Below are 17,354 nucleotides of genomic sequence, written 5' to 3'. Positions count from 1 at the left end.
AGTTTGTAAGGATACAGATGCTGGTCTTTTTGACTCAACGATTTCTCACACAGATAAACAGTGTTGATTAAACTTATCCATTGCGGATGTTTAAGAATCCATGGATGTTTATTGAATATAAATACAGAAAACGGAAACCAGTCACTTTTCTGAAATAGTATTTATTCCATGAACTGCTTTTTTAATCTTTTCAGGCTCATCTTCAGATGGTGTACAGGAGTTTACGTAGCTATTTCAAAGCATAATGTTGGGTGCTGGCTTCTGACAGCATGAGTGGCTTTTGTTGTTGATATCCGTTTCTTTACTTCCATTGTGATGAACTTTTGGTACCACATCACTCCGTCTACAGAATATGCGTGCATATGCATTGTAATAATGAAACTCTGCCAGCATCCTGAATGTGCTGTACAACTGTTGCTTGTTGCAAAGATCTTCTGTATGGAACAGTATTGAGATTTTGTCAGACTTTGTTCCAGGCTTCCCTTTACTAAAGCAATTTTGTCATGGTGTTAAAACTCCAGTTTGGATATTTACTATTTTTATTTGCTATAGAGCCTGTTTTCAGACAAATTTTACCACGGAATTTTGCATTGAAAACTTTGTTGGAAGTTTTGCCAAAACACTTCCAGTCTCTAACTATTGTACAAATGTTTCCGTACATGTTTTCCCACAAATTGTTTCATGTAACACACAACAAAGAACAGGTACTCTTTTATTGTGAGTACCATTTTATGTTGCATTCAACTAGTTGCTGAACTAGTCTGCTTCGCTCACTCACTGAAACGTAATGAAACTGTGAAGTATTCAAGGCAGATCATGTGGGAGATGCACATTTGCAGACAAGTGACAGCAACCAATTGGTGCATCTATATAACATTTTCCAGCATTTTCTGTGATGAGCAGTTCTCTTGTTTGTTAACAAGGGCCAGTTCTGTATCAGTCTTATGAATATTTTCTGGGCTGGTTTTATTAGCCCACCCTGTAAATCCTGTATTATGGACATGTGGTTTGAACCATAAGATTAAGAGGGGGCCAAAGTTTTAGCTTCTCATTGACCCAAAACCCACTATGTAAAAATGTGTGTTTTAACTGCTTAGTGGAGAATTGATTGTTTGGATTAACATTGAAAAGTTTAGTATAAAGACCCATTACTTCTTTTACACCTCTCCTCTGTATGAATAATGTATCTTTCCACACAATGGGACAAGATATTCAGTTTTATAATGGCAGTTCTCGGTGCCTTTTCTTAAGTTTTTTCCATGACTAAATTTATGCAAATTTGTGATATTGTCATGGAATATGTCTATGTGGTTCATGGTGTGGGTTCCTGTTCTCATGTCCTAGTTCATGAACCACGGGCAACATATGAGTGGTCAAGTAAGTGGTCCTGACAGTCGGGATACCAGTTACTTTGGAATAAGGCTTGGCATCTCGGACATATTCTGAGTCGTGGTCACTTTTGTGCTCAGACGGCAAAGACTGCCAAATCCACCGGTTAGTCCATCAACCGTTAGGGGTAAAACTCAATGGGGCCTGGGGCAAGTAAGGCTAGCAACCTGCTTCCCTGGTACTTTAAAATATGATGCTGGCAACAATCAGAGCAAAATGCCTCGGACCTTTGGAGGTGACGGAGTCCCACCTCTAATTGACAAACCAGGGACTCCTAAGATACGACTCGACAAACGAATGGTAACGAGATGGGGAGCTATTAATATCAGTGGGGGCTACTCTGGGAAGAAGGTAGAGCTGGCAGAGGCTGCAAGTAAGATGGGGTAGGACGTTTTAGCTGTTAGTGACATTCAGGTAAGGGGTGAGAAAGAAGAGGAAGTGGGAGAATACAAGGTCTACCTGTCAGGAGTCAAAGCAGGAATAGCACAATGGGGTGTAGGGCTTTACATCAGGAAAGAAATGGAACCCAGCGTAGTTGCAATTGGGTATGTAAACGAAATGACTGATGTGGATAGATTTGACAGTGTCTAGCAATAAAATTAGGATTGTGTCAATATATTCGCATTGTGAAGGGACAGATCAAGATAAGATGGATAGTTTTTATGACACACTCAGTGATGTAGTTGTTAGAGTAAAGGACAAGGACAGTGTTCTGCTCATGGGTGATTTTAATGCCAGGATTGGAAATCAAACAGAAGGGTATGAAAAGGTTATGGGTAAATTTGGAGAGGATATGGAGGCCAACAGGAATGGGAAACAACTCAGGGGTGTCTGTGCCAGTATGGGCTTAGTAATCACAAACCCCTTTTTTAAACATAAGAACATTCACCGTTACACTTGGGAAGGCAAGGGAACCAGATCTGTCATTGACTATATAATAGTAGATCAGGAATTCAGGAAGGCTGTGAGGGACACACGTGTATTCAGGGGATTCTTTGATGACACTGATCACTATTTAATCTGCAGTGAAATTGGTATCGTGAGGCCGAAAGTGCAGGAGGTCAGGTCCATATGTAGGAGGATAAGAGTGGAGAAACTTCAGGATAAGGAATCAGGCACAAATACATAACAGTGATATCAGAAAGGTACCAGTTAGTTGAATGTAGTCAATTACAGTCGTTGGAAAAGGAATGGACAAGGTACAGGGACACAGTACTAGAAGTAGCTAAAGAATGTCTTGGAACAGTAGTGTGTAAAGGTAGGATGAAGCAAACAGCTTGGTGCAATGACACAGTCAAGGCAGCCTGTAAAAGGAAAAAGAAGGCATATCAAAAATGGCTACATACTAGAACTCAGGTAGACAGAGAAAGTTATGTTGAAGAAAGAAACAAAGCCAAACAGATAATTGCAGCATCCAAGAAGAAATCTTGGGAAGATTTTGGAAACAGGTTGGAGACTGTGGCTCAGGCTATTGGAAAACCATTCTGGAGTGTAATTAGCAGTGTTTGAAAGGGAGGTAAGAAGGAATGACAAATATTTTGGAAAGGTCAGGAAAACTGCTGGTGAATCCTGTTGATGCCTTGGGCAGATGGAGGGAATATTTTGAAGAGGTTCTCAGTGTAGGTGAAAATACGACCAGTAATGTTTCAGATTTCGATGTACAATGGGATAGGAATGATGATGGAAATAGGATCACATTTGAGGAAGTGGAGAAAATGGTCAATAGATTGCAGTGCAATAAAGTGGCTGGGGTGGATGAAATTAAGTCGGAACTCATCAAATACAGTGGGATGTCAGGTCTTAAATGGGTACAACGGATAATTGAAATGGCATGGGAGTCAGGACAAGTTCCATCAGACTGGACGAAAGCAGTAATCACACCTGTCTTTAAACATGGCAGGGTGAGGTTAAGATATGGGAACACAAAATAAGCAGTCTTGCATATACGGATGAGTTAGTTGTGATGGCAGATTCAATTGAAAGTTTGCAAAGTAATATTTCAGAGCTAGATCAGAAATGTAAGGACTATGGTATGAAGATTAGAATCTCTACAACGAAAGTAATGTCAGTGGGAAAGAGATATGAACGGATTGAGTGCCAAATTGGAGGAACAAAGTTAAAACAGGTGGATGGTTTCAAGTACTTAGGATGCATATTCTCACAGGATGGCAACATAGTGAAAGAACTGGAAGCGAGGTGTAGCAAAGCTAATGCAGTGAGTGCTCAGCTACGATCTACTCTCTTCTGCAAGAAGTAAGTCAGTGCCGAGACTAAGTTATCGTGCACCATTCAATCTTTCAACCAACTTTGTTGTATGGGAGCGAAAGCTGGGTGGATTCAGGTTACCTTATCAATAAAGTTGAGGTTGCGGATATGAAAGTAGTTAGGATGATTGCAGATACTAGTAGATGGAAACAATGGCAGGAGGGTGTCCACAATGAGAAATCAAAAGAAAAACTGGGGAATGAACTCTATAGATGTAGCAGTCAGGGTGAACAGGCTTAGATGGTGGGGTCATGTTACACACATGGGAGAAGCAAGGTTACCCAAGAGACTCATGGGTTCAGCAGTGGAGGGTAGGAGGAGTCGGGGTAGATTTTGAAGTAATAGGCTTAACATCAGAAGAGGCACCAATGTTAGCACTGAATAGGGGATCATGGAGGAATTTTATTAGGGGGCTATGCGCCAGACTGAACGCTGAAAGGCATAATCAGTCTTAGATGATGATGATGATGATGATGATGATGATGATGATGATGATATGTCTATGTAAATATGCATATTATCATGGAAGATATGATTTAGATTTTCCAGCACCCCATTTAACTGAATCATTGCAAATAGAGGCATCACATCAAAACTGATAGTTGTAGTTATACCACTACCACGTAGTTGGAATGTGAAACTTGTCTATTGTAGCAGGTTTCAGTATTTATACTGAAGTTCCCATTGTCCATGATTCTCCAATATCTGTCTGAATTTTGTTTACTAAATATTCTATACTAAATACAATCATTAGTACATTTAACTTGCAGTATGCTCGCAAGAGTGCTTTTTGAACAACATCAACACATTTAAATAACAACATCATTAGTAAAGTACTTAAACAAATTCAATTTTTTGTTACAGTCTGTTTGACACAGGAAGACAGAGATATGAAAAATTAAGAAGAAATCTTGAAAAAGTAATTATTATACAGATTGGTTTGTCTGTATTTTCATATGTTCGAGATGAAAATAAATATGTTGCGAATATATACAGAATACCTGTTTATCCCTGCAGTTTTGGTTCAATAGATAGTGTTTACCTCACACAGGCATCATCAGTCCATTTCCTGTGTGAGTATGATTTCGACTTCAATAAGGTAAGTACATCCATGTCTTGTGGCTGCATAAACATACTTTAGAGAAAAATTGAAAGCGTGTAACTTCAGCTTTGTTAATAATAATAATATTATCTATCTGTAGTGCATATTTCATTGCTTTCCTTCTGCTGTTGTGTTCATGTAGTATAAACTGATTTTGCATATCGAAACATTATAAACTAATATAAAATCCAAACTGACACTGAATAAAGCGGAGGTGATTCTGTTTTAAAAAGTATGTCCACATTATTGTGAAAATAAGTTGTTTTGACTTGGAATGAGACAGTTCTATTCAAATTGAAGCATTTTAGGGACAGCAAAATGAGACTAGTGGGAAAATAAAATTGAAGATAATTGTACCAATTTCACCCTCCAGATATATACAATCCCTGTATCAGTTGCCTATATTTTCCTTCGTCTTATCATCTTTATCAAACCCATATACGCCTCAGTGATTCAGGCTCTAAAACTCCCAACAGCTCTCCCTGTTAACTATTAAGTAAAAAGAACTTAACAGTGAAAGGGCACTTTTGCGTCAAAATAAACTATGTAGGGTTTAGAAACTAGGAAGGAATAGCTTGCTTCCTTAAGGTCATCAACAGATAGCGTAGTGGCACTCCTTTTTATTGAAACTGTGTTGGTTTTCAGAACAGATGTTCGGTATGAACCAAATTGTATGGGAACTTATCTCTGGATACCTTCAGGAGGTATGGTGAGACCCTACTATATCATAGATGTTGATGTCAAAATGTGGGATGAAGAGCTAGCTTGTGCAGTCTGACAGAAGGTGGGAATATTGTGAAGAATATAATAAATAATACACTGAAATGCTAATGCAGAAAATGTATATATATAAAAAAAAACAAAGATGCTGTAACTTAGCAAACGAAAGCGTTAGTATGTTGATAGAGACAAAAAATACATAAACACACACACAAATTTCAAGCTTTCACAACCCACGGTTGCTCCACCAGGAAAGAGGGAAGGAGAGCGAAAGACGAAAGGATATGGGTTTTAAGGGAGAGATTAAGGAGTCATTCCAATCCCGCGAGCGGTAAGACCTACCTTAGGGGGAAAAAAGGACAGGTATACACTGGCACACACACACACACACACACATCCATCCGCACATATACAGACACAGACAGACATATGTAAAGACAAAGAGGTTGGGCAGAGATGTCAGTCGAGGCTGAAGTACAGAGGCAAAGATGTTGTTGAATGACAAGTGATGTACGAGGGGCGGCAACTTGAAATTAGCAGAGGTTGAGGCCTGGTGGGTAACGGGAAGAGAGGATATATTGAAGGGCAAGTTCCGATCTCCGGAGTTCTGATAGGTTGGTGTCAGTGGGAAGTATCCAGATAACCCGTCCGGTGTAACACTGTGCCAAGATGTGCTGGCTGAGCACCAAGGCATGTTTAGCCACAGGGTGATCCTCATTACCAACAAACACTGTCTGCCTGTGTCCGTTCATGCGAATGGAAAGTTCGTTGCTGGTCATTCCCACATAGAAGGCTTCACAGTGTAGGCAGGTCAGTTGGTAAATCACGTGGGAGCTTTCACACGTGGCTCTGCCTTTGATCGTGTACACCTTCCGGGTTGCAGGTCTGGAGTAGGTGGTGGTGGGAGGGTGTATGGGACAGGTTTTACACCGGGGGTGGTTACAAGGGTAGGAGCCAGAGGATAGGGAAGGTGATTTGGGGATTTCGTAGGGATGAACCAAGAGGTTACGAAGGTTAGGTGGACGGCGGAAAGACACTCTTGGTGGAGTGGGGAGGATTTCATGAAGGATGGATCTCATTTCAGGGCAGGATTTGAGGAAGTCATATCCCTGCTGGAGAGCCACATTCAGAGTCTGATCCAGTCCCGGAAAGTATCTTGTCACAAGTGGGGCACTTTTGTGGTTCTTCTGTGGGAGGTTCTGGATTTGAGGGGATGAGGAAGTGGCTCTGGTTATTTGCTTCTGTACCAGGTCGGGAGGGTAGTTGCGGGATGCAAAAGCTGTTTTCAGGTTGTTGGTGTAATGGTTCAGGGATTCAGGACTGGAGCAGATTCATTTGCCACGAAGACCAAAGCTGTAGGGAAGGGACTGTTTGATATGGAATGGGTGGCAGCTGTCATAATGGGGGTACTGTTGCTTGTTGGTGGGTTTGATGTGGACGGATGTGTGAAGCTGGCCATTGGACAGATGGAGGTCAACATCGAGGAAAGTGGCATGGGATTTGGAGTAGGACTGGGTGAATCTGATGAAACCAAAGGAGTTGAGATTGGAGAGGAAATACTGGAGTTCTTCTTCACTGTGAGTCCAGATCATGAAGATGTCATCAATAAATCTGTACCAAACTTTGGGTTGGCAGGCTTGGGTAACCAAGAAAGCTTCCTCTAAGCGACCCATAAATAGGTTGGCATATGAGGGGGCCATCCTGGTACCCATGGCTGTTCCCTTTAATTGTTGGTATGCCTGGCCTTCAAAAGTGAAGAAGTTGTGGGTTAGGATAAAGCTGGCTAAGGTAATGAGGAAAGAGGTTTTAGGGAGGGTGGCTGGTGATTGGCGTGAAAGGAAGTGCTCGATCACAGCAAGGCCCTGGATGTGCGGGATATTTGTGTATAAGGAAGTGGCAACCTCAAGAAACTATCCAATCTCCTGGTATCACACCTCTGGAAAGGCAACTCACTCACCCTTCACAAGCTTTCCAGCAAACCTCAACCTCCTCTCATTGCACACAAACCCAGTCTCTCCCATCTACTCAATCTCCCACTTCCAGCTCCACTCCCTCCAAAACCTCAAAATTCTAATCAACACAATCAGGAACCACAACACCCTAATTCAGTAGTTAACCTTTCCTCCAAACCTCTCTCCCAATCCGAAACCTCTGTCCTATCCAAAGGCCTCACCTTCAGCCCTACTCCCAGATTCAACCAAACAGCCCTTGCCGAAGATTTACTGTCCTACACTCGTACTCTCTGCTGGAAATAGCACTTTGCCACGAAGAAAAACAATCCTAATCCTACACCTAATGATCCAACTCACCAAGACACTATCCAAATTGAACCCTGCCTGGAACAGTTCCATCTTCCATCACAGCGGGACCCACTTCCTTTTCCTCAAAATCACCCTCTCCAAACCTTCCAGGAATTCCTCACTTCCAGCCTTGCCTCTCAATCCTTCTTGAAAAACCTTAATCCTACTCCCAACATCACCATAGCTGAAGCCCAGGCTATCCTTGATCTGAAGGCTGACTGATCCATCGTCATTCTCCTGGCTGACAAGGGTTCCACGACCGTGGTACTTGATCGTCGGGAGTATGTGGCTGAGGGACTGCATCAGCTTTCAGACAACACTACATACAAAGTTTGCCAAGGTAATCCCATTCCTGATGTCCAGGCGGAGCTTCAAGGAATCCTCAGAACCTTAGGCCCCCTACAAAACCTTTCACCTGACTCCATCAACCTCCTGACCCCACTGACACCTTTTACCCCTACCTTCTACCTACTTCCTAAAATTCACAAACCCAATCATCCCGGCCGCCCCATTGTAGCTGGTTACCAAGCCCCCACAGAACGTATCTCTGCCTACATAGACCAACACCTTCAACCCATTACATGCAGTCTCCCATCCTTCATCAAAGACACCAACCACTTTCTCCAATGCCTGGAACCCTTACCCAATCTGTTACCCCTGGAAACCATCCTTGTAACCATTGATGCTACTTCCTTATACACAAATATCCCGCACGTCCAGGGCATTGCTGCGATGGAGCACTTCCTTTCACGGCGATCACGTGCCACCCTACCTAAAAACTCTTTCCTCATTACCTTAGCCATCTTTATCCTAACCCACAACTTCTTCACTTTTGAAGGCCAGACATTCCAACAATTAAAGGGAACAGCCATGGGTACCAGGATGGCCCCCTCGTATGCCAACCTATTTATGGGTCGCTTAGAGGAAGCCTTCTTGGTTACCCAAGCCTGCCAACCCAATGTTTGGACTCGCAGTGAAGAACAACTCCAGAATTTTGTGTTTGTTAGTGTCTCTATCTACATACCAACGCTTTCGTTTGGTAAGTTACATCATCTTTGTGTTTAGCTATATTTTTCCCACGTGGAATGTTTCCCTAAGATGATGTGACTTACCAAACGAAAGCGCTGGCAGGTCGATAGACACACAAACAAACACAAACACACACACAAAATTCAAGCTTTCGCAACAAACTGTTGCCTCATCAGGAAAGAGGGAAGGAGAGGGAAAGACGAAAGGATGTGGGTTTTAAGGGAGAGGGTAAGGAGTCATTCCAATCCCGGGAGCGGAAAGACTTACCTTAGGGGGAGAAAAGGACGGGTATACACTCGCACACACAAACATTTCCATTCACACATATACAGACACAAGCAGACATATTTAAAGACCAATATGTCTGCTTGTGTCTGTATATGTGTGGATGGATATGTGTGTGTGTGCGCGAGTGTATACCCGTCCTTTTTTCCCCCTAAGGTAAGTCTTTCCGCTCCCGGGATTGGAATGACTCCTTACCCTCTCCCTTAAAACCCACATCCTTTTGTCTTTCCCTCTCCTTCCCTCTTTCCTGATGAGGCAACAGTTTGTTACGAAAGCTTGAATTTTGTGTGTATGTTTGTGTTTGTTTGTGTGTCTATCGACCTGCCAGCGCTTTCGTTTGGTAAGTCACATCATCTTTGTTTTTAGATATATTTTTCCCACGTGGAATGTTTCCCTCTATCCATTAGAGTTCACCTGTTTGTTTCCAACGTAATAAGTCTGTAATATGTGTAACCTACCTGTTGCTGTATTTTGACAATTCTTAATTGAAATTGGATACAGGTAAGTGGTAGTTAACAGAGAATGTGCTTTGTATAAAACCTGGACGTGTTGCTTAAAACAGAAACATGCCTCTTTTCTTTACAAATGTTGGTCATCAGTTTTTTAATTAAGTGAAAATGTTTCTTTGAATGGATGACAGTTCATACCATTGTTTTCTTTACTGAGTTCTTTTGTAGCACAATTCCTAACAATGGTTGGGCCCAGCTGTACTAATATTAGCAGCTAAATTTAGTTCCACTTCCATACTGAAGTTTGCCATTGCTGCATTGCTTTTCGAAATTAATCTGTCACATGGTAGCCTTGACAATTGTTGATATAATATTTAGCCCACTAACTGATGCTACTGAGTGAGATTGATGATATTGATGTTCCACTGGTTTATGTGTAATTATATGCACCCTGCATGAATAAACTAATAAATCGTGCACTGTTGCCCTATGATTCAACAGAAAAATTCAAATTTTATTGACATCTGTGAACTGGTAATGTTTTTTGTTGTGATCGACTGTGTATGACAGTTCCATGTGAAACGTGAACAATGACTGGTCTTGCCTCGCATGAAGATATATGAATGCTGGTACTTGGGCATCATTGAACAAAACAGCAAGACAGCGTCTCCTGCCAGCAAAGATGCACTCAATTTGGAATATTCAGGGGAACCAGTGAAGCGTAAGGGATATGACTGTCTATATGTCATGTTGCTATTCTGTAGCAGTACACCCTTACAGATTTTTTGCACTTCAGAACTACGGGCAAACCCTTTGTCTATATGTCATGTTGCTATTCTGTAGCAGTACACCCTTACATATTTTTTGCACTTCAGAACTACGGGCAAACCCTTGTTGTGTATAATCATAAAGCTGTGTGAGTAAAATACAGGTTGTCAGATCATCAATATGAAAGAACATTAACATGTTAAGAGTGTCAATTGTTAAGGTAAACACTCAGTAGGACTCAGTAGCAGTAGGACATGCTCAGTATTTGTTGCTGATAGGAAAATTCAAGAGCAGAATATCTTAAGGAAAACTCTTTCTGGTGAAGTAAAAGAAGCATTTAATGTAGAGCAACCATAGAGGTTTGCTACTTGTGCAGCAGCTATTAAAAATTCTAATTCTAATGAAGCAACCCACAAATACTCCACCGAGAGTGGGGCAAATACACACAACTGTTGTTGAACCTGCCAGGGGAAAGACTGTTATATCTTTAACTCCTACCAAAATAATGAGTGCAACAGTTAGTTTGATACTGTTGATACAATTAAAAATATTCACAGAAAGTGCAGAACAGATAGTGGAGAAACCATTAATGGTTCTTGTAAAAGAAATTTTCTCGGGTAGGGGGATGCCAGCTGTGCCCCTCAAAGAAGGAAAAGGGTGTAATTAGATGAAAACAAAAAAAAAATGAGCACTAAGTCATAAGACCGCCGACACTTATGCTGTCTTAAGTTCACAGTGTTGATACACTTAAAAATATGGGCCTAAAATTCGTTTGTAGGAACTAACCATTACAAAATCCAAAAATATGTAATAGTTATGTCACTTTGACAGAAAGGTGGGCTGAGAAAAAAAAGAGAGTACCTCACCATTTGGTTGTTCCCATACCCAAATTTTGAGTGTCAAGGGGCACGGAGTTCATGTGGAGTAACAGAGCCTACTGGCACAGGTGAGGCCAATTTGCATATTTTTCCAGGAGACTTCTGTCAGAGGTAGCAATGCTCCCAGACTAGGGATTATAGCTTTTCATGAAAGGATGACCTTTTGGGGTGAGGGCTATGGGTGATGTAACTGTGTTTGTCAATGCCAAATACCACTGACATCTTTTGCTTAATATCAGACAAGGCTACCACTGCTGTTGTGCCCATATTGTATTAATGCTCCCTAATGAAGGATATACCGTGAGCCTCTCCATAATCTCATCAGATAGCTTCCTCAACCTTTTCTTCTTCATGGAAACTTCGCGCAATACAGTGTGCTCTGGGGTTCTGCCACCACACGCTCTTCATGTAGTGCGGTTGATGGTCTGACACAGGCAGAACTACGTCTTTTTAATATGGGCTTTCTTATATACTGCTATGCAGTTGTTCTGTGCAGCTAGTATCTCAGTTTACCCTTGCAAATATTGCTCAGTGGGGCGGATTGATGATTTGCTCTCCAGTGACCACTTCCCAGTCGCAATCCATTAAGCATATAGAAAATGTGCCAACATAGATGTTCAGAAAATCTAACAGGGCACTTTGTAGTCAACTGCCTGTGTTGGAGCATTGTATACATCAACATCTACAGCGATACTCCGCAATTCACCGTATGGCACATGGCGGAGGACACTGCCACTATTAGTCATTTCCTGTCTTGTTCCACTCACAAATAAGACTGAGGGAAAAAATGACTGTTTATATGCCTATGTGTGAGCCTTAATTTCTTGTACGTTATCTTCATGTCCTTTCATGCAAAGTATGTTGGGAGCAACAGAATCATAGTGCAGTCAGTTTCAAATGCCTGTTCTCTAAATTTTCTCAATAGTGTTCCTTGAAAAGAACGGCTCTTCTCCCTGGGAATTCCCATTTGAGTTCTCGAAGCACCTCTCTAACACTTGCATATTGTTTGAACCTATCACTAACAGATATGGCAGCTCATCTCTGAATTGCTTCAATGTCTTCCTTTAATCTGACCTTGTATGGTTCCTAAACACTCACAAAAGCTTTACTCAAGAATAGGTCGCATTAGTGTCCTACATGCAGTCTCCTTTGCAGATGAACCACACTTTCATAGAACCGTCCCAATAAACCGAAGTCGATCATTCGCCTTTCCTACCACAATCCTGACCGGCTCGTTCCATTTCGTATCGCTTTGCACCGTTACATCCAGATATGTAAACGATGTGACTGTCGAGCAATACACCACTAATACTGTATCTGAAGGTTAAGGGTTTGCGTTTCCTTCACATCTGCATTAACATACATTTAGATCTCGCTTCCATTCATCACTCCAACTAGAAATTTTGTCTGTCATCTTGTATCCTCCTGCAGTCACCCAACTTCAACACCTTACTATACGCCACAGCATCATCAGCAAACAACCACAGATTGCTGTCCACCAAATCATTGATGTGTATAGTGAATGGTAGTGGTCCTATCATACTTCTGTGGGGGACTCCTAATGGTACTCTTGTCTCTGATGAACACACACCATTGAGGAGAAAATTCTGGGTTCTGTAAATTAAGAAGTCTTCGAGCCTCTCACATATCTGTGAACCTCTTCCATATGCTTGTACCTTCTTTAACATCCCACAGTTGCACACCGTGTCAAACGCTTTCTAGAAGTCTAGAAATATCGAATGTGCCTATTGACATTCATCGATAGTTTGCAATGTATAAAGTGAGAAAAGTGCAAGTTGAGTTTCATACGAGTGATGCTTTCTGAAACGTGGACATAAACTTCATTATGCCAAGAACATTATTATATTCAGACTGAGAGTATGTTCAAGGATTCTGCAGCAAACCAGTATTAGGGATATTGCTGTGTAATGTTGCGGGTCCATTCTTTTGCCCTCATACACAGGAATCACCTGCACTTTTTTCCAGTCTTTTGCGACTTTGTGCTGGTTGAGAGATTCGCGATAAATGATAGCTAAATAAGGAGCCAGTGTCGTAGAATACTCATTGAAAAGTCAATTTGGGATTCCATCCAGACCTGATTAGTTCTTTGCTTTCAACTCCTTCAGTAGTGTCTCTGCACAAGGGATGCTTATTACTAAGTTGTCCATATAGGAGTTCGTTTGATGGTCAAACGATGATATGTTTGTATGATTCTCCTTTGTGAATGATTACTGGAATATGAAATTTAAAATTTCAGCTTTTGTTTTGCTAACTTCAATTGCCACACCAGACTGGTCGACCAGTGACTGGATGGAAGCCTTAGACCCACTCAGCGACTTTACATAGTATTTGCATTTTCTTGGGTTCTCTGCCAGATCTTTTACTAAGGTATGACAGTGGTAGTAGTTGTATGCTTTGCGCTTAGGTCTTTTCACAGATGCATGAATACTAACATTTGTTTATTGTCATTTGCGTATTCTTGTTTGAACTGAGATTGCAATAGCCTCTGCTTCCTCAGCATTTTCCGATTCTCGTTATTAAACTATGGTGGATCTTTCCCATCCTTAACCCACGTACTAGGCACATAATTCTCCAGACCACGATTTACAATCTGCTTAAATTTTGCCAGTAATTCCTCTACATCCATCTTACTGGAACTAAGTGATGCCAATTCACTGTCTAAGTGAGATGCTAACAACCCTTGGAAGCCATAGACCCACTCAGCTATTTTACATAGGATCCAAATTTTCTCCAGTTCCCTGCCAGATCTTTTGCTAAGGTATTATGGTGGTAGTAGTTGTATGCTTTGCTCATAGATCTTTTCACAGACACATGAATACTAATCTTTGCCACCATTTGTGTGTCCTCTTTTGAACCTAGGGTGCAACAGCCTCTGCTTCCTCAGCATTTTCCGAATCTTGTTATTAAACCCTTGTGGGTCTTTTCCATCCTTAATCCACTTACTAGGCACATAATTCTCCAGACCACGATTTACAGTGTGCTTAAACGTTGCCAGTAATTCCTCTACGTCCATCTTACTGGAACTAAGTGATGCCAATTCATTGTCTTAGTGAGACACTAACAGCACTTATCTGCTTTTTCTAACAGAAATACACTCCTAGCCATCTTAACTGATATATTAACTTTTGTAATCATAGTTGCTGTAATGATATCATGATCACTAATCCCTGTTTCTATACTGACATTGTCAATAAAGTCAGGCCTTTTCGTAGCTTCAAGTTCTAAGGTATTTCCATTGCGTGTGGGCTGCCGGAATAGCTGCTCAAGACAGTTTTAGAAAACATGTTCAAAAGTATTTTGCAAGACTGTCTGTCTGTACCACCTGCAATGAATCCATAGACATCCCAGTCTGTACTCGATTGGTTAAAATTGCCTTCAACTAGTAATGGGTGATCTGGGTATTTACATGCTACTGACCATAGATATTCTTTGAATGACTCTAGAACTGCCACAACAGAATCAGGTGGCTGGTAAAAACATCCAACAATTAGCTTGGTTTCACTAGATCTATTATATGCGAACTCGCACTCAACATCAACCTCATTAGAGACAATATTTTTATCAAGTACAGTGAACACTTACCCTTCTATGGCCTCTAATCTGTCCTTCTGATATATGTTCCATGGTTAGCTAAATATCTCAGAGCCTGCTCTTGATCCCGAGAATAATTTGACAGTGAGACTGTTTCTAGATGGCTGTAAATTCGGGAACTTTGTAATGAATACTTCAACAATTCATTGATAAAATTTTGACAGTCGAAGTGTCTTTATTGCGAAAGCCGTCTGATTTCTCTCGTTGCGTATCAACTGCCGAGTGTTCATCAGAGTACTTCAAACTACTGCGTAGCCTAAAAGACCCTCATGTTCACTCTACAAATACTCTGCTACCAGAGTAGGTGCTTCCTTTTTGTAGTGCATCCCTGACCTATCAAGGGGAGTCCTACAAATCCGTAACTGATACCGCAGGTCTAGAAATACCCAGCGACGACCATCACAGAGTCGACGAATCCTTTGGTTGAGACCCTCCAGGAAAGGATGAAACAAATTGAAACTGTTCTCCAAGAAGCCACTGATGTTTCCATTTCAAAGCATTCAGACTGTGTATTATGATTGCCTGTTCCACTAATGGAGCAGTGAGTGTCACTTGCCAACCAGGATAAGTGTTGTGGCTCTGTGCAAGTTCAGATGTAACTTTGTGTTCTTTCAGTTACCAAGGGTCATTGCTGCTCAGGTATTAAGGAGATCACAAAGAGAATAGAATGTAAGTTGTTGAAAACTATTAGTTATTCTACAGTGTCCCTTATGGGAGTTCATGGCTTTTTTTGTGTGAATGTCATGATGATCACAGGCCCCAGATAACTTCAGCATTTCTTTCTTTATGTGCTGCAATTACTTCTATCCTATTACTTGTTTCCAATTTCTGAGACTTCTTCGAACTGCCACGACTTCTTTCTCAGAGTCTGATTTTGGTTGTCCCTTTTCCTTTTTTCGGCCTATATTTAATTTCCTCCTGTTCAGCAAACTATAATGTTGTCAAGTTTAATTCTATACTTACTCTGCACCTCACTGTTCATGCAGGGAAGGCTACCCAATGTTCCACCAGTTTACTACTATCCTCTTAAACATTTCCAGGAGGATGGGATGCATAATACTGTATGCCCAAAACACAATGCAGTAGGCAACTTATCATTGGGGGGGATATTCAATTATGTGCATGCTGGTAGGTCCTTGACAACACATGTTACTTATATCTAGGTCATTGGGATTTCACTCAATGACTTGCATGTTGGTCAGCCATTCCTACGTTGATGTGCCCATGAGGAGCCGCGAGTTGGGGTGGGTCATACCATGACGACAAACAATGCCATGGACCAAAAAAAAGGGGGGGGGACAGAGAGAAACATTTTTATTTTGGACTTTAAAAAAAGGATCACTCACTATCAGACAAATAAAATAAAAGAAATGGTATAACAATGAAAAGTGAAGCTTTAAGTATATATGCAGTATAAACACACTGGTTCTCCATGCTGCCTCTGAACTACAAACAGATGATCAAATGATAGGTTTAGTTACTCCTTGCAGTCTTCTGATTATGCATTATAGTTAATTGCTTATTTTGTCTTGCACAAATAAATTGTATTTATGCACAACATTTGGTGGTCCTGAGTTTTCAAATCGTGCCAGAATGATCATATGACATGCCAGAAAAATTAAATTGCATGCTGGAATGATAAAACGCATCTCACATAGGTTTTCGTGTCAACTGCACCATGCAGAATCCCTCGTGAACAATTGCATTGCATAATCAACACCTACCTTGCTTAACTTGGAGAATCCTGCAAGCAGCAACTTAACAGCAGCAAGTGGGATCCTTAGTCCAGTTGTTGTGTAATCCCTGCCCTTCTGGTTAGATAATCCAGTATTGAGAGTTGCCCAGCTTGAGAACCAATTTGTTTTGGCCCACATCGCCTTGGATGAAACTAAATATAATTATGTGGCAGTTGCACATAATGAGCAAATGAATGTGAAAGTGCAAGACCTAGCTTCACCAACAAGCACTGAAAAATACACTTCAACTAAACATGCACTTGTAAAGCACTTACCACAGTCATGAGCTAAGGATCTTGGAAAATTGCTCTGCACTGAAGAATTCGATTACTGCAAAACATGCCAGCTATTTCATTATCTTTGCTCACTCACAAGCACGGCAATTAATGACGATATTTTGTGGAATATATGGCTGTAATGGTAGCCTGCCAATTACAACACTCCTTACATTGGCAAGAAATTGGGCACCTATTTGTGATAGAGCGATCATAAATGTGAGGTGGTTGAGGGTGCAAATTGGTCACATCTCATGATTTTTCTGAATTCCACTAATCTTGCATCTTCAGAGGTTGCAGTGAGAGCATCTGGTTGTGGTCTCGTACAGAAGTGGCGGGTGTGGTGCTGCAGTGGCGATATTTGGTGGAAATCCTGAACTACGTGGCTTGCAGCAAAGAGCACACACTTTTTGGTAAGGGACACCATTTAATGATCCATGTCATTTTTCACATTACAGTTCACTCTACACTTAATACATTGCACAATTAATTATCAATACAATTTTGCAATCGTGGGCAGATAACACTTTAATATGTGTGGTACAC

General features: G+C 41.2%; 1 protein-coding gene across 1 annotated transcript in view; it reads left to right on the top strand.

The window, feature by feature from the left end:
* LOC124615424 (pre-piRNA 3'-exonuclease trimmer-like) overlaps positions 1–17,354 on the top strand; it is a 203,156-nt gene that overhangs the window by 7,298 nt on the left and 178,504 nt on the right. The window contains exon 2 of the mRNA XM_047143303.1: positions 4,519–4,753. Coding sequence (XP_046999259.1) covers positions 4,519–4,753 — 235 coding nt within the window. The remainder of the gene's footprint in view (positions 1–4,518; positions 4,754–17,354) is intronic.

The sequence above is a fragment of the Schistocerca americana genome, chromosome 1, assembly GCF_021461395.2.
Source record: "Schistocerca americana isolate TAMUIC-IGC-003095 chromosome 1, iqSchAmer2.1, whole genome shotgun sequence".
NCBI lineage: Eukaryota > Metazoa > Arthropoda > Insecta > Orthoptera > Acrididae > Schistocerca > Schistocerca americana.
Note: the sequence above shows the minus strand (reverse complement) of the source record. Positions and strands in the feature narration are given on the sequence as shown.